Source organism: Armigeres subalbatus, chromosome 3 (genome assembly GCF_024139115.2).
Source record: "Armigeres subalbatus isolate Guangzhou_Male chromosome 3, GZ_Asu_2, whole genome shotgun sequence".
Classification (NCBI taxonomy): Eukaryota; Metazoa; Arthropoda; class Insecta; order Diptera; family Culicidae; genus Armigeres; species Armigeres subalbatus.
The window spans coordinates 151,102,296-151,130,286 of NC_085141.1; the positions used below are offsets into that span (position 1 = coordinate 151,102,296).

Sequence of the window (27,991 nt, forward strand, 5' to 3'; positions counted from 1 at the left end):
TGCATCACCCTACGGAGTCAGAGCTGTGTTGAGTCACGTCCTGCCGGACGGCTCAGAGCGGCCGATACAGTATGCGTTGCAAACACTGAAAGAGACACAACGTAAGTACAAACAAGTTGATCGTGAAGCTTACGCTATTGTTTTCGGAATACGACGGTTCCATCAATATTTGTACGGACGTAAATTCGTACTGTATACGGATAATGAACCGGTAAAGCAGATTTTCTCTGAGACAAAGGGACTACCGACCATGTCAGCTTTGAGAATGCAACACTACGCTACATTCTTGCAGTCATTCGATTATACCATCAAAATCCGTCCCACTAAACAGCATTATAATGCGGATGCGTTCTCGCGGTTGCCGATCTCTACAAAGCAATCGAGTAACGTTGTGGAAGAAGCAGATGTACTAGAAATTGGCATAATCGAGACGATGCCTTATATGATTGAAGACCTGGCTAATGGAACTGCTACCGATGGTTCCGTTCAGGTGCTGCTCCAAGGATTGAAGAACGGAAAGATGGTTGACGCCAAGGATCGATTCGGTATCGATCAGAACGAATTTTCATTACAACAAGGTTGCATTCTACGAGGAATTCGGGTCTACATTCCACCCGAGTTGCGAAAGAAGGTGCTGAACGAACTGCATTCTACCCACTTTGGCAGTACTCGACTGAAATCACTGGCCAGAGGGTACGTTTGGTGGGAAAGGATTGACAAGGACATAGAAGATCTGGTCAAGAACTGTGCCTCCTGTCAAGTTACGCGGCCAAACCCTACGAAAGCACCACTACATTGCTGGGAACCTGCAAAGCAACCATTCGAACGAGTACACATCGACTTCGCTGGACCGTTTATGGGTAAATACTTCATCGTTTTCGTCGAAGCGTATACAAAATGGCCAGAGGTAAGGATTCTACGGGACATTACAACTGCTACTACTATCAGTTCCTGTAGAGAGTTCTTTGCGACATACGGAATACCCTGCATCTTGGTAAGTAACCGTGGAGTTCAATTCACCTCCGGTGAGTTCCAGCGGTTTTTGCAGCTGAACGGTATTTTCCACAAAATGGGTGCGCCATACCATCTGGCGACAAATGGGCAAGTGGAAAGGTTTATCCAGACTTTCAAAAACAAAATGAAGACACTACAATGTGACAAACCACGAATGCACGTGGAGCTGTGTAACATTCTGTTGACATACCGTAAGACAATTCACCCTGCTACTGGAAAGTCTCCTTCTATGATGATTTTCAATCGACAAATACGTTCTCGTCTAGATTTGATGCTGCCTGGTACAGCGCATTGCGAGAAAGTCGATCCTAAAGTGCGTTCCATTTCCGTGGGAGGAAGAGTCGCTGCTCGTGATTTCTTGGACCGTGAGAAGTGGAAATACGGTCGTGTCGTCGAGAAGCTAGGAAAGCTACACTACATGGTGCAGTTGGACGACAGCTGCGTTTGGAAACGTCATATTGACCAACTACGTGAAGTGGGACCGAACTTACCAGTGAACCGTTGCCTACCGGACATACCGAGTGTACCGCCGCAACCAGTAACCATGCGGAATGCATCAAGTGTGGATACTGCGTGATCTTCCCAGGAAGCGTCTACGTCTACGGAAACCGTTACTACCCCTACAGGCTCGAGGATCGTACCAGAGTTGGTGACAGTTCCAGAACCGCAGCCGCCACCAATTATTTCAGCGGCAAGTAAGCCGAAGAATCCAGCTATGGTGCCGAATCAGCAGACGCCGAGAAGATCGACTCGAATGGTGAAACCGCCAGATATTGGACCTCTAGTATTGAAACTCGTAAGGGAGGAAGAGCTGTTATATATTTACCTTGCCAACTAAACGTTTCACCTTAAACATTCCCTACATTATATACACTTTGTTATTATACGATTTTCTATTCCTTCCTTTGTATATATGTAACTTCCATTCCATACATTCATGTACGAACCTAAACACGCGGATTAAATATAGCTTGTGTAAAACGGAAAGTGTTCCGTAGTGTTTTGCTTTTGCCCGACGTCCGTAATTCCCCTCGGCCACAACACTTTTATTTTTTTTTGTTTTAAGAAATACTAGATTATTTCAGTTTGGCAAAGTTTTGAATAGTCACTTAACAATTTTTAATTATTTTCCGTATGTTTAATTTTAATATTCACTATAGATTTTTAGCACATTAATTAATTCACCAAATATTTTATTATTATATTTATTATATGCACTAGAATTCACTAGAAAAGTAGATTTTAAAAACATTAAGTTTTAACGAGTCGTGATGAAAACCATTCCGACGGCATCGAATTATCTGCAGTGAAGTTTATCAACCATGTATATATTTAGATGTTGGCGTTCGAACAACATCAATCCGGAACAATCCGTACATGCTCTGGGATGAGTTCACCTGGTTTGAAATATGTAAAAGTGTTTTTGAGTAAAAGTGTATTTGAGTAAAAGATATTTTAGTTACCAGATAAAGATTGGTAACTAAAATATTTATTATTTGAGTATTATATTTTCTTACCTTGTAACGAAAATAAAATCATGTTGACAATGCTAAAGCACTACTTGAATGACACATTAGATTATTGTTTTACTAAATATTAAATAGTCGATGGTAAATCAGCGAGCAAGTCGTTTCAGATATCCATATTATTTTTTCAACTAACACTTTTCGGGAGGGTTTCTTTCACAATGAATAATAAATGAAATTCATAAGCGCTCTCTTATGATAATGTTTTGATTCATTCAACGAAATTCATAAGTGCTCTTATGGCAATTATGATGCTGCTATATGCAAAGCTGTTAGGTATCTTATGAAGTTAGTTCGGAATCGTATACAATGCATAAGAGTCTTATGAAACCCGGAAAAAAAATTAAAAAAAGTTCGTCCATAAGCTGATCTTATCAAAATCATGCGAGAATTTTTCCTCAGTGTACAACCCACGATAATTTTTTTTAAATAAGGGCATCTTTAGAAATGTTACAGTTATAGTTATATTAATTTCCCGAGTTTTATATTTTATAACTGTCAAAGATATAGCCTAAGAAATGCATCTTCAGTAGCAGTTATAAGCTGCACATGTTTTATACTGGAAAACGAAAAAATAATCATCCGAGGCCAATTCAAATGTCAAACTGTTATGATGTCGATGAAATAGTATTTTTTGTAGCTGATGACGTCATCTTCTATTGTTTTGAACGAAATAAAACTCGAGTAAATTCTGTTGCAAATTCGTACAAAAATACAACTGAGCAGTATTCCAGTTATAAATTTCCCGACGAAACTGTTCGAATTTTTAAAACTATAACGTCTGTTGCAGATGGCATTTTTACAGTTTCAATTTCATTTCCTAACTCCCATACGATTTATAACTCTACTACAGATGCCCTAAGCCCCGATTACTTTTTACTGTTTTTAAGATTGCGATTGTTTTTACTTGAGGTGGGGCAAGTGCATTTTATACTGAATGAATATTCATAATTTTTTTTACCTATTTCGCAGTTGGATTTCCAGTTACATTGAGTTGTATCTAATCTTTTTAGAATGCCGTTATATCATGGGAAACAGAAAAAATGAACGAAACTCAATCTATGCTTAGGGAATTGGAGAAAAAATGTGCCGGTGAAATCGGTTGGCTCAAGACCATGCGTACAAAGTTCTTCGGAAGCAACCAACCAAGAAAATCTTTAACCGAAACACTTGAAGATCAAATTATTTTGGCTGACAGCCAATTATGTCTCGCCATACTTGTGTCCCTGAGCCAGGACATTAGCGGTTTTGTTAAGGGCGGCTGGCTGCTGCGAAAAGCGTGGAAAGTTTATCAACACACATATAGCCAAATCTATCAGCTGTACACTAGGACACTATCATGTGAAAACATTCCACAATCACCTCTGAGACATAAGCTGCAAAGCTCAATACTCGAATTGAGTACTCCATCGTCTGTAGACTGGACAGTACCAAACTCATCTCTGCAAACACCTAGTTCCATTGATGATAAACAGTAAAGTCAATTTCTAGTTTGTGTAAGTTCAATAAACATAGTTCTGAATATTTTTTTACTACTTTCAGTATTCATCTCACAATGAACAATCGAAAATCGATGGAAGATCTCGAAAAAGAAATACCTAAAGCGGACACACAAATATTCGCCCAACCAATGAATATTGCACCAAAACCATTCGAAGCATCTGTTCCAGCAAATTTGACCAATGGAGAAGAAACTAGCAGCTCCAGGACTACCACTGGAAGCTATGGTAGTGTGAAGCGTAGCTTTACAACACATTTTGAAGGAATTGACTACTCAACGACATGCAGCAGTATAATACCACGAAGTGCCTCTAATGTGTCTAGTAGGGTGGTTCAAAAATCGATTTTGCTCCACAGTGCTCATCTGATTCTTTACCATGTTCTGAGTGTCCTCTGAAAATTTGAGCTCATTTGGATTAAAATTGATTTAGCACAAGCCGTTTCAAGTTTGCATGCAAATTAGTATGGGGAAATTATTTTTTTCATTATACTGTTAATGACACTTCCCCATTAAGCGCAGGTTAAAAGAAAACCTACAGAGTTAAAAGGAATACTCAACAGCTTTCACCCAACGAAAACCGCATGTTGATTAAGCGCCCCAATAATTAGTAATCGAATTTAAACTATACCGTAGTTTTCTGGAGCTAATTGCATAACTCACCAACAGGCAACATTGCTGCTCGTGGCGCGAAAGATAGCACCCACAAATGCAGGCTACTATGTTGCACTGCACATTTCAGTGATGCCCTCAAAGAAGTTTAACGATCATGACTAAAGATTCGCAACTTGTCTTAAAATCGATTACTAATTATTGGGGTGATTAATCAAAATGCGATTTTCGTTCGGTGAAAGCTGTTGAGTATTCCTTTTAGCTATGTAGGTTTTCTTTTTACCTGCGCTTAATGGGGGAACGTCATTAACAGTATAATGAACAAATAAATTTCCCCATACTAATTTACATGCAAACTTGAAACAGCTTGTGCTAAATCAGTTTTAATCCAAATGAGCTCAAATTTTCAGAGGACACTTAGAACATGGTAAAGAATCAGATGAGCACTGTGGAGCAAAATCGATATTTTGAACCACCCTGTCTAGTGATAGTGAATCCATTACAGAACCAATAAGGCATGTCGTAGCCCGAGAAACATTAAAAATAGACATCGAAGGAGCTATGTCCAAGCGATGGCTGAATGGTGTCAACGGCTTAAGACCAGTCAGACCACCTCCCGAACCTGTGAATCATGATTGTGGAGCCAATATTCTAGATAATAATAGGCCGATAGATGCAAGAGATATTCGACGACTGATGGGTGCCGTTAGCTTCGGTTACGGTGTGTTCCAGTTAAGCATTTCCCTTCTACCACCCAGTTTGCTGAAACTAATAAGCTTTTTGGGGTTCGAAGGCGATCGCACTATGGGCGTCGCATGTTTAATGCATTCCAGGACGAGTATGGATATGCGAGCGCCATTGTCAACGTTGGCGTTGCTTTGGTACTATACAATTGTGACGCCATTTTTCGCCCTGGATGGTTCCAACTTGAAGTTTGAAATTTGTTCCGCAAAGGAGTTGATAGATGAATCCGCAGAATTTTCAAAGTCTTCGTTATTTTTGTTTTTTCGCGGACGTGTGGAACGTTTGAAGGTATGTATCGCAGCCAGGGTTGGTTTGCTGACATTTGAAAATAGCCAATTTTTGCGTTACTTTAATCAGAGTGAAGTGCAGGGACACACTTTATCTTTATATGGAAGAGCGTGCATCATATCCACTCTTCATATCATACTAACTAGACCTTGTAGTGGATAAGATTGGAATGAGGAGTTATTGCAAAATACCACTGAGATTATTATCTTGTAACGATGTACTCATCTATTGATTCATTTTGATCAGCGTGTATAGGGCTATCGAGCTCCATGGTAACGTAAAGGTGTTTTCGGTTTTTCGTTCGTATTGGAACGAATCGACAACAGAGTTCAGTTTGCTGAGTATTGTTGCGACGAACCTCGTTCTCGTCCGGGTCACGACAGACCTGTGACAGACGCTGACGATTCTTTTACGCCGCTGCCGCCATCAAAAATAAATCGGCGTGCCGCCGTATAAAAATCGACCACGCCGCGCCGCTGAAAAAATTTACCATGCCGATGGATATTGAAGGATTTTTTTGAAGAACATTCTTACTTTGGCTCCTATCGGCAAAAGATATTTTCGAAAGATATTTTAGTTACTAGATAAAGATTGTCGCTGTCCGGAACATCTTTTGCTGGCGAGGATAGGGGAGTTAAATGTCAAAGAAGAAAAATCCATACGATTTGACAGCTTGGTACCCAACATGTTCCGGACAGCAGAACAAAGGGAACCGAAGCGATAATCTATATCTAGTAACTAAAATATCTTTTATATTTTCAGCCAAGTTACTGCAGCATTTATTCTCATTTCTGAGAAATCTATCAATCGAAAACATTGGATGGCGAACTACCCTCAACTACAGCATCATGGAGATGATTTCTAGCTAAAAAATGCGAAAAATGTCGCACAAATATATAAAAAATTACTTCAACAAATCTCCCAGTAATTGCCACATGATTTTTTTTCAGCAATTCCCTTGATTATTCCTAAGAAAACCAAGTAGTAGTAGTAAAATTCTTTATTATTCAATCATTTTTTGTTCTACAATTATTTTGTTCATACATATACAGTGAACGGCCGGTTTGGCCCTTCAACTTCGATTTGATTTTTTTTTATATTGTTATCTGAATTTAAAATTTAATATATAATGACGGCCTTTAGGAGGCGCTAGTGAGTTTTTTTTTTTAATTTGATAATCTAACTACTATGTACACTAATACTTACAATAAAAATTTGATAACCTAGATTGGAACTAGTGCCCTAAGCGCTTCTTGGTCCGAGTGCAAGCAACGGACCCTAAACTAGTCTTTACACTCACCAAAGCGTTCATGTACGGTCTTTATCCCGGCCAGACGGTGGACCTCGGATGTTCTGGGAGGGGTGTTGAGGATCATCCTCGGGAATTTGTCTTGGACCCGTTGAAGTTTAAGGTGGTGGGTTTTAGCGCAGCTCTCCCAGACCGGCATGCCGTATTCGATCACAGGGAGGATGATTTGCTTGTAGACAGCAAGCTTATTTTTCAGGGACAATGGCGACCGGCGGTTGATCAAAGGGTACAGTAGTTTCAACAAGACGTTACACTTTGTCACCGTTTAGTCAACCTGTTGCCTTAAAATAAGCTTGCTGTCTAGGGTCAAGCCAAGGTGGTCGACCGCATTGGATCATTCCACAGTCGTGCCATTGAGGATAATTTCACAGTTTAGGGGATTTGGAGTGGGGGAAAATGATGACCTGGGTCTTCGCCGCGTTGATACAGATCTTCCAGCTGGTGAGGTACTCTGTCAGGGCATCCAGGCCTCGTTGGAGTTTTGCCACTAGCGCTCTGATCACTCTACCGTTGTAGACGATGGAGGTGTCATCTGCGAAGGTGAGCAGATTGAAAAGCAGGGGCCCGAGGATACTGCCCTGGGGGACGCCTGCGACGATGTTGTGCGCATTGGAACTCGCTCCGCTGATTGAGACTCGGAATGTCCTTGCCGACAGGTAATTGTTGATGATTTTTACCAGGTAGCTGGGAAGATTGTAGCGTTGTAGTTTGTACACCAGGCCATCATGCCATACATTGTCAAATGCCTTCTCGACATCGAGTAAGGCCACATGTGTTTGTGTTTGAGCTCGAGATTCAGGATGCTGTCGAAGCCTGGGGCCTTCATGTTCTTTGACGATTTGATACAGGCCGTCAATTCGTCAGCTGAGATCTCCAACGCCTCCGAGAAGTCGTTGGGAATCAAATGGATGTTGTTAGCATGCTCGTTGATGGCTGCTTCGTGTGGACTGACGATGTTCTGCCCAATATTGTGTGAGCTGACGAAGTGATGACCTATTTCAGCGACCTTCTCTGCAGGAGTTATCAAGCGATCCTTAGAGCCATTATTGTCTAGTGGGATCAAAGGTGGAATGGGCCGAGGCTTGGATTTTAGAATTTTGGTCATTTTCCAGAACGGCTTAGCATAATCTGGAAGAGTGCGGATCTTATTCGAGAAGTCGTTATTTTGAGGTCCACCATTCTGGCCTTGATAATTTTTGTGATTCGATTGCAGCGTGTTTTAAGCTCAGGCAGTCCAGTACGCTGAAACTGCCTGTGAGTGACATTCCGCAATCGAATCAAATCTTTGGTGAGTGTATCGATGTTTAAGGAGTTGCTTACCTGCCGAGCCGTCGGGACATGCTGCTCCACCGAGATTGCCTCTTCAATGGCGCACAGCTGGCGGTCGATACTTTCCGGCGTCTCCGGACGCACCTCGTAATCGACGGTGTTATCGACGCACTGCTGGAACCGCTGCCAGTTCACTCGGTGGTAATTCCGCCGTAACTGCTGGTGCCGATTGACCAGGAGCCCAGTTCCGCCACCACCGGATAGTGATCCGAACTGAGCTCCTGGTAGACAACCGGCTGCGAGACTTGGTCACTCAGGTTTGTTATGTAGAGGTCGAGGGTTGCGTGGACACCGGACCGACTCAGCCGAGTGGGAGAGTCCGGGCTCAAGATCGTGTAGTGGCCTTCCTCCATGTCGTTACTCCAGATGGTGCCGTTTCGATTGCCGCGACTATTGCCCCAGGCTTGATGTTTGGCATTCAAGTCGCCGGCAATGATATACTGGCCTTACCTCCGCGTCAGCTTGACGATGTCCCTCCGAAGGGCAGCCGATGATCCATCGCCGGCTTTGGCTTACGTTCGACAGTACGCCGCGATGAGCGCGATTGTTCCGACCGAAGTGGTGATTTCGACACCGATGGCCTCGATGACACTGAGCTGGAAGCTTGGAAGCAGACGACAGTTGATGTTGTAGCGAAGAGCGATGGCCACACCACCTCCCCTGGTCGGCCGGTCGAGTCGCACGATGCGGAAGTCCGGGATGTTGATGTTCACCTCCGGTTTTAGGTGCGTTTCGGTGATGAACGCCACGTCTATTTCCTTCTCCTCAAGGAAATCCTTCAGCTCGATTGTTTTGCTCTTTAGCGAGCAAGCGTTCCAGTTGACCAGGCCCACCCTAGCAGCCATTTTCAATGATGAACATGCCAAGTGTGAAGACCTGGTCGAATCGGGTTTTGCAGCCGCGCAGTCGAGTGGCGAGCTGCGCGAAGATCGGCATCAGTTGTTCCGGAGTGTACAGCGGGGCAGATTCTTCCGGTGGGACGGCTTCGTTCTTCGACTGCCGACGGAACCCAGGAGGAGGAAGCGGGGGCCATTCGCTGGTGGATGGTGCCGACGATGCTGGAGCTTGGACCGATGCAGCTGCCGCTGCCAGACGCTTGTGCGGCTGTAGCGGTGGGAGTATTGGAATCACACGACGGGGAGCCGGGATAGCTGGAAAGTTCACCTCGTTGATTACAGGAACACGGTTCTTCTTCGGCATGGTCCTGGTGGAAGCCTTCTTCCGGATTTCCAGGAACTCGGCTCGCTTTGGGCAGCCCTTTGTGGTGGCCCGATGCATGTCGCCACAGTTGGTGCACTTGGGATCGGCCACCTCCATTTTGTCGCACTCATCAGTCAGATGGGGTTCGCCACACTTGTTGCAGCGCGGCTTCATGCGGCAGTTCCTGGTGCCGTGCCCGAAATTGAAGCAGATGGCGCACTGCGTGACGTCACGGTGCACTGGCCGATATCGCTCCCAGTCAACGACGGTGTAATTTATAACGCCGACCAGCTTCAGGTCCTTCCACGTGGTGGAGCCGTGCTCCAGGTGGACCAGGTAAAGCTGGTCGCGATATCTCCCCGTCGTGTCGTGACGAGCGATCTTGTGCACGGCCACCGGTTTCAATCCGCAACTTTCGAGCTCAGCTTTTAACTCCTCTTCCTTCATGTCGTGGAGTCCTCGCAGCAAAGCCTTTAGCGGCTTCGTGCCGGGGTTGGTCATGAGTGTAGTACTCATACTTGTGGACCTCGAGGAACTCCACGACGGATTGATGATGGTCCTTGTTTGCCGGCATTACTTTCACGCCCTCGCTGCACAGCTTGCGAATTTTTGGGCGCAAATCCGGTGGATCGCCCTTGACAAACACGGGCGATTGCTGCTTCTTCCTCTCTTTCGGCGGACTGCCGGCGTCATCAAGTGGCAACGGAGAGAACACATTGCTCTGCAAAAGCTGCTTGGGGGGGGTTACCTGCGCCTTCAAGAGCAGTGCGCTTAGGCACTTTTCCAGCGACCGAATCGGCCACCGAGTCTCCCGAGTCCGGGAGAAAATAACGCCAACGCGACGAAGCGAAAACGTAAACAGCGAACGAACGAGAAAAAACACTTCAAAAAAATGCGCGAGCAAAAAACACGTCCGTACGTGTTGCTGTCTCAAACTGGAATGAACCTGCGCTGTGATTTTGCAGCACGCTTAATCGTCGGGCACATCGAACCCTTCATGGGGCGCTTCCCGACTAGAAGGTCATATCAAAATTATATCAACCTATGTTATTATGTTATACTAAATTTTTATAACAAAATTTGTTAGAAACATGGTGCAGGATGTTGTTAAAATATCTAAAATTCTATCAAAAATTACACTACTGGAAACAAAAAACTATCATATTTTGTTACAATTTTATCAAAAAAATAACGTATTTTGTTAGAAATTTATAACAGAATCAGATATAATAATAATAAAATATATTGTTTCTGTGCACTTGCAATTTCTATAGTTCATGATAGGTATCCAGATTGTTATCAACAATCAGAAATTTTTGTTTTTTTCTAAGCAAGAATATTTTTCGAGAACATGAAACTAACAACATTACAAATAAGACAACCCTTTTCAAATAATATCTGCGTTGTGATCAGTGTTGTAAAATGTCATTTGCATTCTTTTTCATAATTTTCCAAGAACTTTTTTCAGTAGTTAGCTATCAACTATCAAGTATGGCGACCCGACTAGGAAGGTAAAACAAGATTATAACATGATTGTAACAACATCAGTTATTTATAACAACCGTTGATATAATCGAGTTATGATAAATTTTTATCACATTTTTCTTAACAAGATTATAACAGAATTAGTTATGCTTCATTGTTTTGTTAGAAAATTTAGTTATTTTAACAACATCCTGAATCAAGTTTATAACAGCATATGATAGAAAAACTGTTGAACTCAGTAACACAATATGATATAAATTTGTTATTCTCTCCTGATTGGGGAACTTATAGCGCTTAAATGTGGCTACAACTTTGTCTAACAAGAAATTGCTGTAAATATGTAATCTCGGGCGTGGGAAGCAAAATGTCATTCAAATGACATTATGTCAAATGACACGTGACATTTTGGAGAGATTTCACTCTCTAGCCTCAGATGTTATATTTAGAGTAATGTACCTTTGGACAAAAATATAGCACTACTCAAGCGTTATGCGTGCATCTAAAATTTTGAAGTAAATTTGGCTTCTGAAGAAAGTTATGAACAAATAAGTCAAATGACATGCAGATGACATTTTACAAGCCTGGTTGTGATATCTATAGCTGGAAGACTTAACTACATCTATTTTAAATGCCTACTGTTGGGCAATTCGGTGTTAAGCATTTTTTAAATCACATTATGATAAAATCCTGATACAACATTTGAAAGATAATGGCTACTAAGAACAAAATTGTATCAAAATAAGTTATAAGGATCACAATGTGTTGAAATTGTGTTCAGTTTCTGTTATGCACTTCTAGTCGGGATTGCTGTTCACAGCTTTGCTGGAACATATCAAACAATTGGGAGGGTTCGTGCAGCATTGTGCCTTATGTCCTTCCAATCCGCAGCGTCGGCAAAGCTTGCTTCCGTCTGGGCCTTTGCAGTCCCATTGCTTGTGCCCTGGTTCCAGACACTTGAAGCAAACTTCGCGTTGCTCATATATGCCCACAGGGCACACCGACCATCCCACCTTGACACTCCCTAACTTGACTACCTTGGAGGTGTCCGCTGCAGGCAGATAGCCGAACCACGGACGGTCCATGACGTCTTCGGTTTCCTCTTGTTCTTGACCAGTTCCAGGAAGCGTCATCCTCCTCTATTTCCCTGGTCTGGGGCGGCTGAGAGCTCTCAGCCTGCCGTAACCCCTTACCACCGTCTTTCCCGGGTGGACGGACCTTTCCAGCTCCTTCCTCCCCTGGTTTTGGAGGTACTTTGCTGGGGTTCAGCCTCCCAGCCCCAGCCCCACTACCCTTGTTCGGGGTAGTAACCCTCCGCGTTTTGGAGCGGCCCCCAGGGAGCTCATCCCCTGGAGACTGTCTCCCCCGTTTTTGTGTCTGCTCCGTTGGAGCAGTCATCCCCGACGTGTCCGCGAATACTTGAGCCTCAGTCTGGGTAAACTTTGGCACCACCGTCTTTGCTGACACGCCCTCGGTCGATTCGACCTTACCCAAGTAAGCGAATCCTTGGGCCTCAGTCTGGGCAGACCTCGACTCCTCGGATTTCATGGGTTCGCACTTGGCCGTCCTGACCGCCTTCTCCAGCTTGGCGTCCAACATCGACTTTCGAAGTTTCAGCAAGCTCACGTGCTCTGGAGTTTCTTCTACGTTGATCCACGCCGGACGATGACGCATGGCCACACCGGTGCAAATATTGGCGGAAACAACCGTGTCCGGACAGGATCTGTGTAAGGTAAAAGTTCACCTCACCATGCTCCTTGTTTACCCACGTCGACACATTGGGGATGAGCCGGTGGGTCCACCTTCCATTATCCGCATTGTCCCACTCCTGCTGCCACTTTACCATTGAGTCCAGTCTCACCGCCTTCCTCACATTTTTGGTATCCCTCCGTTGGTAGCACTTGATATCCTCTGCTAAGGTTATGCAGATTGGAATCATCCCTGCGATAACGCAAACTGCCTCCGACGAAATAGTTCGGTACGCACTCGCGACTTGAATGGTTATTAGACGAAACACGCTATTCTGCTTCCTCCGGTTACGTTTCGTCTTGAGCGCAGCTCCCCAGGCTGAACGCCGTGGAACGCCGGCCGTAACCCTGATTGGTTTCTGCCCCGAGTTCGTTTCGTAAACCAGAATCTGGTTCAGGAAGTAGCTCCTATGGATCTTACACAGGAAGTAGTGGATTCGCATTCCATGCAGCCCTGCGGCGATGGCCTTCCAGCTGGCACTATTGAACGCGTTTTTGACGTCATTTGTCACTACCGCGCATAACCGATTGCCGCTCCTCTTCTTCTTGGTCGCCCTTTCTGCATCTTCAATGACTGTCCTGATTGCATCCACAGTCGATCTGTCTTTACGGAATCCGAACTGTTTTTCCGATAAGCCAGTCTCACCCTCCGTGAACTGTGTAAACCTATTAAGGATAACCATTTCCAGAAGCTTCCCCAGTGTATCCAGCAGACATATGGGCCTATACGATTTTGGATTCCCCGGCGGTTTTCCTGGTTTCGGCAGCAGCACCAGTTTCTGGACCTTCAACGTATCAGGAAAATTATCATCTACTAAACACTTCTGCAGCATCATCCATACCAGCAGAGAAATTCGGTGACGCATAGTGGCTGGAAATCGTACGTACTTTGGACTCCGCAAGACGCTTCGATCGAATAGAGTTCGCCGCCGTACCAAACTGATAATCTACAAAACGCTCATTGAATCGGTAGTCCTCTACGGACACGAGATCTGGACGATGCTCATGGAGGACCAACGCGCACTTGGAGTTTTCGAAAGGAAAGTGCTGCGTCCCATCTATGGTGGGGTGCAGATGGCGGACGGTACGTGGAGGAGGCGATTGAACCACGAGTTGCATCAGCTGTTGGGAGAACCATCCATCGTTCACACCGCGAAAATCGGACGACTGCGGTGGGCCGGACACGTAGCCAGAATGTCGGACAGTAACCCGGTGAAAATGGTTCTCGACAACGATCCAACGGGCACAAGAAGGCGAGGTGCGCTGCGGGCAAGGTGGATCGATCAGGTGGAAGATGACTTGCGGACCCTCCGTAGACTGCGTGGTTGGTGACGTGTAGCCATGGACCGAGCCGAATGGAGAAGACTCTTATATATCGCACAGGCCACTCCGGCCTTAGTCTGAATTAAAATAAAAATAAAAATCATAAGGGTTGTGTACAAGACACGACCGCCCGACGTAAACTACGTAAAACCGTTTGGTGAAATGAAGAACCTAGCAAGTCTCATCATTCATGAATATTACAAAATTATTTTTTTGATTACTTTTGAGACAACACTGGTTTCGAGCAATATTCAAAACATAAAATCCAACGATGGCAATATGTTGCAGTTTAGCGGTAAAATCATAGAGCCAGCATATGCATTTAAGTGAAATACTCTTGTGATATTCTGACTAACGAATGGTTGCTGTTGTGCTGGTGTTTAGGAATCCGCATGATCTGAAATCTGTCCTTTTCAGGGCATTAAATTTTTCATTGGAGGAATTTGGTTTGACGGAGAGTAAATTCATGAGATTGTTCCGTTAAATCGGCAGCAGTAACGCAAAAATTCATTAGATTCAATCCATCATTTGACTTCTGCAGAGTTAGTGATTAAAAATCCATCGAAAGATAAAGACGCTATCAGCGTTTGAAATCTATCCTAATTTCGTGACGGTCTCGAATTTGGAAATTTCGGTTTTACACCCTGTATCTGAGTCTTCTCCTTAGACGTAGTTTACGTCAAAATGCTTAACACCGAATTGCCCAACAGTAGGCATTTAAAATAGATGTAGTTAAGTCTTCCAGCTATAGATATCACAACGCAGATATTATTTGAAAAGGGTTGTCTTATTTGTAATGTTGTTAGTTTCATGTTCTCGAAAAATATTCTTGCTTAGAAAAAAACAAAAATTTCTGATTGTTGATAACAATCTGGAGACCTATCATGAACGATAAAAATTGCAAGTGCGCAGAAACAATATATTTTATATCTGATTCTGTTATAAATTTCTAACAAAATATGTTATTTTTTGATAAAATTGTAACAAAATATGATAGTTTTTTGTTTCCAGTAGTGTAATTTTTGATAGAATTTTAGATATTTTAACAACATCCTGCACCATGTTTCTAACAATTTTTGTTATAAAAATTTAGTATAACATAATAACATAGGTTGATATAATTTTGATATGACCTTCTAGTCGGGAAGCGCCCCATGGGGGGTTCGATGTGCCCGACGATTAAGCGTGCTGCAAAATCACAGCGCAGGTTCATTCCAGTTTGAGACAGCAACACGTACGGACGTGTTTTTTGCTCGCGCATTTTTTCGAAGTGTTTTTTCTCGTTCGTTCGCTGTTTACGTTTTCGCTTGTCGCGTTGGCGTTATTTTCTCCCGGACCCGTCATGGGAGACTCGGTGGCCGATTCGGTCGCTGGAAAAGTGCCTAAGCGCACTGCTCTTGAAGGCGCGGGTAACCCCTCCAAGCAGCTTTTGCAGAGCAACGTGTTCTCTCCGTTGCCACTTGATGACGCCGGCAATCCGCCGAAAAGAGGAAGAAGCAGCAATCGCAGCTGCCGCAGGTGCAACCGGAGCGGAAGGAGAAGTGCCCGCCCGTGTTTGTCAAGGGCGATCCACCGGATTTGCGCCCAAAATTCGCCAGCTGATCGCTAAAGGGCTGAAATGTACTTTTCGGCTCTGCAGCGAGGGCGTGAAAGTGATGCCGGCAAACAAGGACCATCATCAATCCGTCGTGGAGTTCCTCGAGGTCCACAAGTATGAGTACTACACTCATGACCACTCCGGCACGAAGCCGCTAAAAGCTTTGCTGCGAGGACTCCACGACATGAAGGAAGAGGAGTTAAAAGCTGAGCTCGAAAGTTGCGGATTGAAACCGGTGGCCGTGCACAAGATCGCTCGTCACGACAAGACGAGGAGATATCGCGACCAGCTTTACCTGGTCCACCTGGAGCACGGCTCCACTACGTGGAAGGATCTGAAGCTGGTCGGCGTTATAAATTACACCGTCGTTGACTGGGGGCGATATCGGCCAGTGCACCGCGACGTCACGCAGTGCACCAACTGCTTCAATTTCGGGCACGGCACCAGGAACTGCCGCATGAAGCCGCGCTGCAACAAGTGTGGCGAACCCCATCTGACTGATGAGTGCGACAAAATGGAGGTGGCCGATCCCAAGTGCGCCAACTGTGGCGACAAACATCGGGCCACCACAAAGGGCTGCCCAAAGCGAGCCGAGTTCCTGGAAATCCGGAAGAAGGCTTCCACCAGGACCATGCCGAAGAAGAACCGTGTTCCTGTAATCAACGAGGTGAACTTTCCAGCCATCCCGGCTCCCCGTCGTGTAATTCCAATACTCCCACCGCTACAGCCGCACAAGCGACTGGCAGCGGCAGCTGCATCGGTCCAAGCTCTAACATCGTCGGCACCATCCACCAGCGAATGGCCCACGCTCCCTCCTCCTGGGTTCCATCGGCAGTCGGAGAACGAAGCCGTCCCACCGGAAGAATCTGCTCCGCTGTACACTCCGGAGCAACTGATGCCGATCTTCGCGCAGCTCGCCACTCGGCTGCGCGGCTGCAAAACCCGCTTCGACCAGGTCTTCACTCCTGACATGTTCAGCATCGAAAATGGCTGCTAGGGTGGGCCTGGTCAACTGGAAAGCTTGCTCGCTCAAGAGCAAAATAATTGAGCTGAAGGATTTCCTTGAGGAGAAGGAAATAGACGTGGCGTTCATCACCGAAACGCACCTAAAACCGGAGGTGAACATCAACATCCCGGACTTCCGCATCGTGCGATTCGACCGGCCGACCAGGGGAGGTGGTGTGGCCATCGCTCTTCGCTACAACAACTGTCGTCTGCTTCCAAGCTTCCAGCTCAGTGTCATCGAGGCCATCGGTGCCGAAATCACCACTTCGGTCGGCACAATCACAATTATCAAGGCAAAAAAGACCAAAATTCTAAAATCCAAGCCTCGGCCCATTCCACCTTTGATCCCGCTGGACAATAATGGCTCTAAGGATCGCTTGATAACTCCTGCAGAGAAGGTCGCTGAAATAGGTCGTCACTTCGTCAGCTCACACAATCTTGGGCAGAACATCGTCACTCCACACGAAGCAGCCGTCAACGAGCATGCTAACAACATCCATTTAATTCCCAACGACTTCTCGGAGGAGTTGGAGATCTCAGCTGACGAATTGACGGCCTATATCAAATCGTCGAAGAACATGAAGGTCCCAGGCTTCGACAGCATCCTGAATCTCGAGCTCAAACACATGAGTGCTCCGTTCTTTGAGCACCTCTCGATGATCTTTAATCAGTGTCTCCGGCTCAGCTACTTCCCATCGTCCTGGAAGTCAGCGAAAGTCATCCCCATCCGGAAGCCTGCGAAGGATCCTTCCTCCCCCAAAAGTTATCGACCCATCAGCCTTCTCTCAGGGTTATCCAAGCTATTCGAAAAAGCTATTCATCATCGGTTACTTGAGTCTGCCGAAAATCTCAACATCTTGCTCGAGGAACACCAACTGTACACCAACTGACCCGAGTTACCAACGTCCTCAGACGGAACAAGTTTGTCTCGAAAACATCCGCCATGGCCTTACTCGATGTCGAGAAGGCATTTGACAATGTATGGCATGATGGCCTGGTGTAAAAACTACAACGGTACAATCTTCCCAGCTACCTGGTGAAAATCATCAACAATTACCTGTCGGCAAGGACATTCCGGTTCTCAATCAGCGGAGCGAGTTCCAATGCGCACAACATTGTCGCAGGCGTCCCCCAGGGCAGTATCCTCGGGCCCCTGCCTTTCAATCTGTTCACCTCCGACATGCCAGAACCTCCAGGAGGCGGCATTCTGTCTCTGTTCGCAGATGACACATCCATCGTCTACAACGGTAGAGTGATCAGAGCGCTAGTGGCAAAACTCCAACGAGGCCTGGATGCCCTGACAGAGTACCTCACCAGCTGGAAGATCTGTATCAACGCGGCGAAGACCCAGGTCATCATTTTCCCCCACTCCAAATCCTCTAAACTTGTTCCACCTGGGGACTGTAAAATCAACCTCAATGGCACGACTGTGGAATGGGCCAATGAGGCCGACTACCTTGGCTTGACCCTCGACAGCAAGCTTATTTTCAGGCAACAGGTTGACTAAACGGTGACAAAGTGTAACGTTTTGTTGAAACTACTGTATCCTTTGATCAACCGCCGGTCGTTATTGTCCCTGAAAAATAAGCTTGCTGTCTACAAGCAAATCATCCACCCTGTGATCGAATACGGCATGCCGGTCTGGGAGAGCTGCGCTAAAACCCACCACCTCAAACTTCAACGGGTCCAAAACAAATTCCTGAGGATGATCCTCAACATCCCTCCCAGGACAAGAACATCCGAGGTTCACCGTCAGGCCGGAATAAAAACCTTACATGAACGCTTTGGTGAGTGTAAAGAAAAGTTTAGGGTTCGTTCGTTCGCTTGCACTCGTTCTAGTTCCAATCTAGGTTATCAATTTTTATTGTAAATATTAGTGTACATAGTAGTTAGGTTATCAAATTTAAAAAAACACACTAGCGCCTCCTGAAGGCCGTCATGATACATTATATTTTAAAAATTAAGTAGAAACATAAAAATAATAATAATAATAATAATAATAAGCTCGCCTATAGGTGGGAGCTCAGGTGAAATACCCTGGGCGTCCATGAAAAACCACCATTTCAAGTAGGTGGGAGCTGAAGGCCCAATTCCTAAGCACCAATGAAAAACCACCCTCGGGCGAGCACTGGCGCTTGAACCTAGCTATTTAGCACTGTAAAGAATTAAATAACTTTACAGAACCCGTAGCTTCCGGGAATGAAAGCACACCCAAATATGGAGTTACGCTCAAGAACAAGGCAAGAACAGGCAGTGCTGCACCTGCTGATGTTGCTGTGGTTGATCGACGTCAATCACTCACGTTAGCGGGCCGCCGACGGCAACGGATCATGTGGACAAGGGAGATGAATCAGTACGTGATCCGTTGCTACTACGTTTGCACCAGGATGGAGACGGATATGTCCGGCAGACCGGCGATGCTGGAGATGTTCAATGAGAGGTTCCCTCGGTTTGCACCCCAGCTTGACCAGAACAAGTTGTACACACGCCAGAGAGCTATTATGTCACATAATATGCTGACTCCAGAAGACGTAGAGTACATCAAGCGGGAAGTGCAGAGGGAATTAGGAGAGGAGGAGGAGGCAAGATCGAGCGATACGTCGAGAAGGAGTTCTGTTGGGTTGGATGCATCAATCGCAAGTAACCGTCGCGATTCGATTGCACCCGCCGCTCCAGGATCAACAGTGGAATTGCAACGACAGCAATTGAAGGACGAACTAGCTAATCATATGGGCACAGCAGTTACACAGTTCCGTGGGACAGACCCCATGTCCCGACACCGGATACCCAAGTTGCAGTACTCCTATCGGTTGACGAGTACAGTAAGCATCCTTAACCAGGATATTTTGCCACAGTACTTGGAAACCGTGGAGAACCTTGAGGAGCTGCAATTTATCGTGTATTCGGCTGCAGTGGCTGTTGTAAGAACGTTGGGATTGCGAACGCGCCCACAAGGTGAGAGTGATGGACGCGCACGCCCCAAAGCACGAAAACCCGCGTGGATGCGACGTCTGGAGACCCGCATCGCCACACTGCGGTCAAAGGTTGGTCGATTAACACAGTACAAGCAGGGGAATCGATCAACCAGGCTAGTTCGGAATGTTGCTGAAATTGTGAAACCCACAGAACTCCGTGATCTCACCGAGGCGAACATAACTGAGATCCTCGACACCCATGTACAGCGGTTGAGTGCTCTTGCTAAACGACTGCGACGTTATGGAGAATGTTCGAAGAGGAAGGAGCAAAATCGAATGTTCAACATCAACGAAAGGGAGTTCTACAACCACATCCGAAACGACAAAGCCGACTTTGGCGAGGGCCTTCCGGAGATTGGAGAAGTCACGCAGTTTTGGTCCAATCAATGGGAGAACCCCGTCATACACAACGGCGATGGGGTGTGGATGGCAGAAGAAGAGCAATATTGTGGTGGAATTACAGACATGACCGCTATCAACGTGACCGCCTAAGAAATACGTGAGGCTACCCGGTATACCAGGAATTGGGCTGCACCAGGACCCGATTTTGTGCATAATTTTTGGTATAAAAAACTCTCAACGGTCCACGGGCGGATGGCGGAATGCTTCAACACGGTACTAGATAACCCCGGGCAGCTACCAGAATTCATCACTAGGGGTGTCACTTATCTTCTGCCGAAGGATCGGAACACTTTGAACCCAGCCAAGTACAGACCAATAACGTGCCTTTCGAGTATGTACAAAGTGCTGTCATCGGTAGTAGCGAGGAGGGTGCAGAACCATTGCGACGTCAACAACCTGATGACCGAGGAACAAAAAGGTTGTCGACGTAACACACGAGGCTGCAAGGATCAGGTCATCATTGATGCAGTCGTTGTTGGGCAGGCCACCCACAAGCAAAGAAACCTGAGCATGGCGTATATCGACTATAAAAAGGCAAACGACTCAGTACCTCACTCGTACCTTCTTAAGGTACTGCAGTTGTATAAGATAGACGGTAACGTCATCAGGCTAATGCAGCACGCTATGGGGATGTGGAGCACATCCCTACACATTACTGACGGAGAAAAGGTGTTACGGTCCAGGACTCTCAGCATCAGGAGGGGCATATTCCAAGGCGATACCTTTAGTCCTCTATGGTTTTGCCTTGCCATGAACCCTCTTAGCAGAGCACTCAACCAACACAACTATGGCTATCATTTGAAGAGTGGGGAAAGGAGTACAAACATTACCCACACCTTCTTTATGGACGACTTGAAGCTGTTTGCGGAATCTTTGGAGAAGCTGCACCAATTTCTGCGGCTTGTAATGGTATTCAGCAACGACATCCGGATGGAGTTTGGTATCGATAAATGTCGATCCATACATCTACACCGGGGTCACCTGGTGGATGCCGACAGTTTCCGCGTCAACGAACAGGAGGAGATTCGAAACATGGTTGAAGGCGAAACGTACAAGTTCCTAGGTTTCCTGCAACTGAAAGGAATTCGCCATACGACGATCAAGAAAGAGCTGCAGGAAAAGTTCTTGCATCGTGCCAACGGTATTTTGAAGAGCCTCTTGTCGGCCGGCAACAAGGTGAAGGCGATAAACACGTTTGCTGTCCCCTTGTTGACATACAGTTTCGTGGTGGTGAAGTGGACCAAGACTGACTTGGAGGCGTTAGAACGAGCAGTACGAGTGGCGTTCACTAAGCATCGCATGCGCCATCCAAAATCGTCCATTGAGAGAGTCACCCTGCCACGTACAGTAGGAGGAAGAGGCGTCACCGATATACAAACACTATGTGTTTCCCAGATCCAGCAGTTGCGAAGATACTTCGTGGAAAGCCAGAACCGCCACGAAATCTATCGCGCTGTGTGTGAAGCTGACCACGGATTCAGTGCCCTGCATCTGGCGCAGGAGGACTATCAGCTGAATTGCGACATCAAATCTGTCGACGAGATGTTCGCATCGTGGAAGCAGAAGGAGTTACATGGGACGCACCCCCATCAACTGGAGCTGGAATATATCGACAAAGCGGCGTCGAATACGTGGCTGGTGCGGGGTGAACTCTTCTCGGAAACAGAAGGATTCATGGTAGCCATCCAGGACCGGGTAATTGCGACGAAGAACTATCGGCACTATATATTGCACGAAAACGTGGAGGACCGCTGCAGGAAGTGCAATTCAGTAGGAGAGCCGATCGAACATATCGTGTCCGGGTGTTCAGCCTTAGCTGATTCAGCCTATCTCGGTCGTCATAACGAAGTAGCCAAGATTGTGCACCAACAGCTTGCTTTAAAGCACAACTTGGTTAACCAGTTTGTCGCCTACTACAAATATGTGCCTGTCCCGGTTCTGGAAAATAGTTTCGTGAAGCTGTACTGGGATCGCGAGATCATAACGGATGTCCTCATTCGTGCCAATCGGCCCGATATTGTGGTCTACGACAATAGGATGAAGCGGGTTACCCTCATCGACATTGCTGTACCGCTAGACCATAATGTCCAAACAACATTCTCCAACAAGATAACGAAGTACCACGACTTGGCGGAGGAGTTGAAGCAGATGTGGCACCTGGAGGACGTGCGTATAATTCCGGTTGTTATCTCAGCTACCGGAATCGTCCCGAAATCTCTTCTGAGATCCTTAGGAGAGCTGGAACTATCTCATAACCTCCATAGCATCCAAAAGACAGTGGTTCTTGGAACTTGCAGCATCGTAAGAAGATTCCTGAACCACCATAACTAATACATCCGGTGCAAACGTTTATTATAGGATTTTAAGTCAACCGGCGAATGAGATCCACAGAGCCTAATCCCCTTTGGCATTCAGATTGCCCGGGGTAGGTGAAAATTCCCAGCACGCTTGCTGAGGAAGTGCCAAAACTCTATAATAGTAATAATAATAATAATAATTAAAATTGAAGTTGGAGGGCCAAGCCGGCCGATCACTGTACATGTTAAAAATAATTGTAGAACAAAAAATGTGTAAATAAAGAAGAATTTTACTACTACAGCGCAGGTAACGCAGCTAAACCTGAACCACTGCACAATGGTCCCAGAGTTGAATCTAGCAAGACAAAAATGTTTGCGCCAAAACTATTAGTTTTAGATATATAGTGTCTTTGGGGAAAAAATTTCATAGTTTTTGACGATTTTTTTCCATGTAGTGAAATTAGGGTGGTACCTATATTTCAGAAGTTCATAATATCAACTTTTTAATTTTTCGATAAAGACTTGTGCAATGTTCTACAAAGTTGTAGAGCAATTAATTCTGAGCAACTTTGTCGAAGAAACCATTTTTCTATCACTTATGGTTCACAAGTTATGAGCTTTTTAATAATTACGTTAGGGCGGTCCCTTAAAATCGGTATTTTTCACATAACTTTTTATACATTCATTTCTCGCATAAACTTTGTTCCGAGCACTTTTAGAACTTTTGAAGACGCACATTTTTGTTAAAGAACCATGGATTTATCTCTTATAACAAAAAAGTTATTCTAGTCTTTGTATGAAAAACATGTATTTTTCATATGCGTATATTTCAGAATGGAGCAAACCGATTTTCAATCTATTGGTTCTATTCGAAAGCTCACATTTTTCTGTGTTTATGGTGGAAAACTGAGAGAGCGTTTTTTGTTTAAAGCGTTTTATTCCATTTTGAAAAAAAATATGTTTTTATACGAAAAACGGCTATAACTTGATAAATAAATGAGATAGGTCCATGGGTCTTCAACAAAAAGATGTGCCTTTAGAAGTTCTAAATGTGGTCCATACAAAGTACCCATCAAAAATCAATACATAAAAATATATTTAAAAAAAAACGGTTTTCGTAAGGAAATGAACGTTAGTTAGATCAAAGTAGGCTGGTCGACAGAGCGTATGATTTTGTTTTTACGTTATTGTGCTTTGCAACAAAAATTACAACTTTCGTGATAATTTTCCAATGCTCTCATAGATGTGAAAAATTTCTCCGCCGTACAAATAGCACGTGCTATCCAAGCATTCACCGCTAGGATGCACCACGTGGCGGCCAAATGTGAAGATTTGATTTTAACGTAATAGTAATAAAAACATTTCAGTAGCTAACCACTGGTCATCTTCGCTTTCTCCCACTGGCGATACCGAAAAAAATCTAATCAAAACAAGATAGGCTTGTAAAAAAGCCTATACTTCAAAACTGACGTACTTTTAACGCTACATATCCAACAGAAAACCAAGCTACTACCATTAATATGCATAGTAGCCTGATTTTCTGTTTGATGTTTAGCACGGCACACAAAAGACATGGCAGTCTCAACGCGTATGTAAACATTCAGTATGAATGAACCGGTGAACCGAGAAAATGCGCTCTCTAGTTCAGCCTACTTTGATCGATATAACGTTTATTTACTTACGAAAACCGTTTTTTTTAAACATATTTTTATGTATCGATTTTTGAGGGATACTTTGTATGGACCATATTTAGAACTTCTAAAGACACATCTTTTTGTTGAAGACCCATGGACCTACCTCGTTTATTTATCAAGTTATAGCCGTTTTTCGATTAAAAACATATTTTTTTCAAAATGGAATAAAACGCTTTAAACAAAAAACGCTCTCTCAGTTTTTCCACCATAAACGCAGAAAAATGCGAGCTTTCGAATAGAACCAATAGATTGAAAATCGGTTTGCTCCATTTTGAAATATACGCATATGAAAAAAACATGTTTTTCATACAAAAACTCGAATAACTTTTTTGTTATAAGAGATAGATCCATAGATCTTTAACAAAAATGTGCGTCTTCAAAAGTCCTAAAAGTGCTCGGAACAAAGTTTATGCAAGAAATGAATGTATAAAAGTTATGTGAAAAATACCGATTTTTAGGGACCGCCCTAACGTATTTATTAAAAAGCTCATAACTTGTGAACCATAAGTGATAGAAAAATGGTTTCTTCGGCAAAGTTGCTCAAAATTAATTGCTCTACAACTTTGTGCAACATTACACAAGTCTTTATCGAAAAATTAAAAAGTTGATATTATGAACTTCTGAAATATAGGTACCACCCTAATTTCACTACATGGAAAAAAATCGTCAAGAAATATGAATTTTTTTTCCCAAAGACACTATATATCTAAAACTAATAGTTTTGGCGCAAACATTTTTGTCTTGCTAGATTCGGCTCTGGGACCATTGTGCACTGTGATGCAGCCCAGTAACTGCTGTGTCAGACAGTTGCTGAATGGGGGACAGATATCGCCATCATAGCAGATCCTTACCGGGTATCCGCCAGGAACGGTAATTGGGTCACCGATGGGTCTAAAATGGCGGCGATATGAACAACGGGGAAATACCCAGTCCAAGAGTTGGTGTCTTCGGCACACGAGGGCTTCGTCATTGCCAAAATCAACGGGGTCTTCTTCTGCAGCTGCTATGCGCCTCCTCGATGGTCGATCGAGCAGTTCGGTCGAATGCTAGATTGCTTGACGGAATGGGGAAGCGGATACACGAATCAACGGGGATCCTGCTGGAATCACTGGCTATGTTGGATGTGGACTTGTCTAACGTTGGTATCAAAAGTACCTACAGCTGGAACGGAGCCGAGTCGATTATCGACGTTACGTTCGGGAGCCCTGGCCAAACGAGTAGTTTGAACTAGAGGGTAGAGATGGCTACACTCACAACGACCACCTGGCGGTTCGCTACAGTATCGACTATACGACCAGCATTCAGCGGACGGAAGAGGGGGCGAGGCCTAGCCCTCGTATGTGAAAGACATCATACTTCGACGACGAGGTGTTTAAGAAAGCGCTCCGCCGCGAGCACAATACTCTCGGTCTGAGCGGCGAGCAGCTGGTAACAGTACTCTCGCGTGCATGCGATGCCACCATGCCTAGGAAAGTCCACCCTTGGAATGGGAGGCCACCGGCTTACTGGTGGACTCAAGCAATTGCGAACCTGCTCCGCGCCTGCCTACGGGCAAGGAGGCGGATGCAGCGAGCACGCACAGAAGAGGAGTGTGTTGAACGACGGATGGCGTTCGTAGCTGCTAGAGCCGCTCTGAAGACTGAGATTAGATCAAGCAAAAAAACCTGCTTAAAGGGCCTGTGTCAAAGTGCTAACGCGAATCCATGGGGTGACGCCTATAGGGTCGTAATGGCCAAGACACGTGGGGCGATGGCCCCTACAGAGCGGTTTCCAGAGATGCTGGAGAGGATCATAGCGGGGCTCTTCCCACGTCACAACCCAAGTCCCTGGCCTCCCTTAGTGGAGCTGCCAGGGGCCAGGGTGGCCGACGAGGGAAGAGTAGCTGTGGCGGAACTTGCGGGGATTGCACAGTCCCTTAGTGTAGGTAAGGCGCCAGGACCGGATGGTATTCCGAACCTGGCCATCAAAGCGGCCATTGCTGAGGCTCCCGAGATGTTCAGATCTGTCATGCAGAGATGCCTGTACAAGGGAGTCTTCCCTGAAGCATGGAAAAGGCAGAGCTTGGTCCTATTGCCAAAGGCGGGAAAACCACCGATCCGTCGGCATATAGACTAATAAGCTTGCTTCATACGGCGGGGAAGGTGCTCGAGAAGATCATTCTCAACAGGTTGTTGATACGCACGGAGGGTGCGGATGGTCTATCGAGTAACCATTTTGACTTCCGAAAGGGTAGTCGACCGTAGACGCTATCTTGTCGGTTACCAAATCCGCGGAGATAGCTATCCAAAGTAAGAGGAGGGGAGTTCGCTATTGTGCAGTAGTGACTCTTGACATGAGGAATGCTTTCAATAGTGCCAGTTGGGCAGCTATTGCAGATGCGCTCCTGCGTCTTGGAATTCCCGAGTACCTGTACAAGATTTTCAGAAGCTACTTCCAGAATCGAGTACTGGTATACGACACGGAGGCGGGTCGGAAGTGCGTTGACATAACTGTTGGAGTTGCAACAGTTGTGCCACCCCTTTATATGTGTGGTTTGCATGTGCATCCCTGCAAGCACATCAGCAGTGGCAACACAGGAAACGTCAGCAGGAAAGCGTTCGCGCCTTCGCGCAAAAAGGCGTCATTCAAATTCAAATGTGCTCTCGCTGTGTAAACACTGTTTTTCATATTCTAATAAATTTTTTACAAGTTTCGTTAATTAAACTACTTGATGCATTTTAATTCCATTGGAATCGAAATCCCAATAGGTTATTGGCCCAGTTGCGTAGAAGTGCAGTAGTTTAATTCGATTATTTTTTTTTCCGTCGCGATTCGTTTTTTGAATTTAACCAAGGACTGTATAGTTGTGCGTGGCTAAGAAGAAAAATGGCTGACACGAAGGTTTTGGTTGAAAAGCTGAACGACCAGAATTATGCAATCTGGAAGTTCAAGATGCGGCTTTTGTTAACGCGTGAAAAAGTGCTAAGTGTGGTGAACGATCCGAAGCCTGAAGGTGCTGATGCGGCCTGGACCTCGAAAGACGAGAAGGCGCAGGCATTGGTGGGATTGGCACTGGAAGATTCGCAGCTGATTCACGTGATGCAGAAGACAACGGCGAAGGAAATGTGGGATGCTTTGAAAGATTACCACGAACGAGCGTCTCTTTCCAGCAAGATTCATGTGGTGCGGCAACTGGTGTCCATCCGGATGCCGGAAGGTGGGAACATGACTGAGCACCTCAAGCAGATGACGGCGTTACGACTTCGCTTGTCTGCCTTGGGGGAGGATGTCAAAGATCACTGGTTTGTGGCTTTGATGTTGTCAAGTCTGCCTGCGTCATATGATGGCCTGATCATGGCTCTTGAGAGTCGGCCAGATGACGATCTCACCGTCGATTTCGTTAAAGGGAAGCTACTGGATGAAGGTCGTCGTCGAATGGAGAAGAATCCCGAAGAAGAAAAAGTGTTCGTTACGGCACCGGCTGGGCATAGTAAGCCATCTAGTGCGAAGCCGAGAGCAGTGAAAGATAAAGTGTGCCACTATTGTAAGAAGGAAGGGCATTTTCGTCGTGATTGTCGCAAACTTGCATCGGATCGCCGTGAAAAAGAAAAGGCAAATGTGGCTACCGAACGCGGTAAGCAGTTCGAAATGTGTTTGGCTGCTGGAAAGCCAGGTGAAACAGGTATTTGGTACCTTGACTCAGGTGCTACCTCACACATGACGAATGACTTGTCTTTTCTGGAAGAGCTTGACAGATCCCATGGAGGGTTTATTTGCTTGGCGGATGGGAAAACCATCAAATCGACCGGTGCTGGTTCTGGAAAGATCTCCTGTGTGAATTCTGATGGTGCGCTAGTGAAAGTGAATCTCGGGAACGTTTTTCATGTTCCATCGCTTGCTAGCAACTTGCTCTCTGTTGGTAAGATTGCTGACTTGGGTCTCACTGTTTTGTTCGAGAAATCCGGTTGC

At 45.3% G+C, this 27,991-nt stretch overlaps 1 protein-coding gene across 1 annotated transcript in view; it reads left to right on the forward strand.

Annotated features, from left to right (window-relative positions):
- Positions 1-27,991, forward strand: part of LOC134219580 (tetratricopeptide repeat protein 39C-like) — a 187,651-nt gene that overhangs the window by 140,810 nt on the left and 18,850 nt on the right. The window contains exons 3-5 of the mRNA XM_062698354.1: positions 3,554-4,014; positions 4,083-4,363; positions 5,156-5,682. Of these exons, the coding sequence (XP_062554338.1) occupies positions 3,554-4,014; positions 4,083-4,363; positions 5,156-5,682 (1,269 nt within the window). The remainder of the gene's footprint in view (positions 1-3,553; positions 4,015-4,082; positions 4,364-5,155; positions 5,683-27,991) is intronic.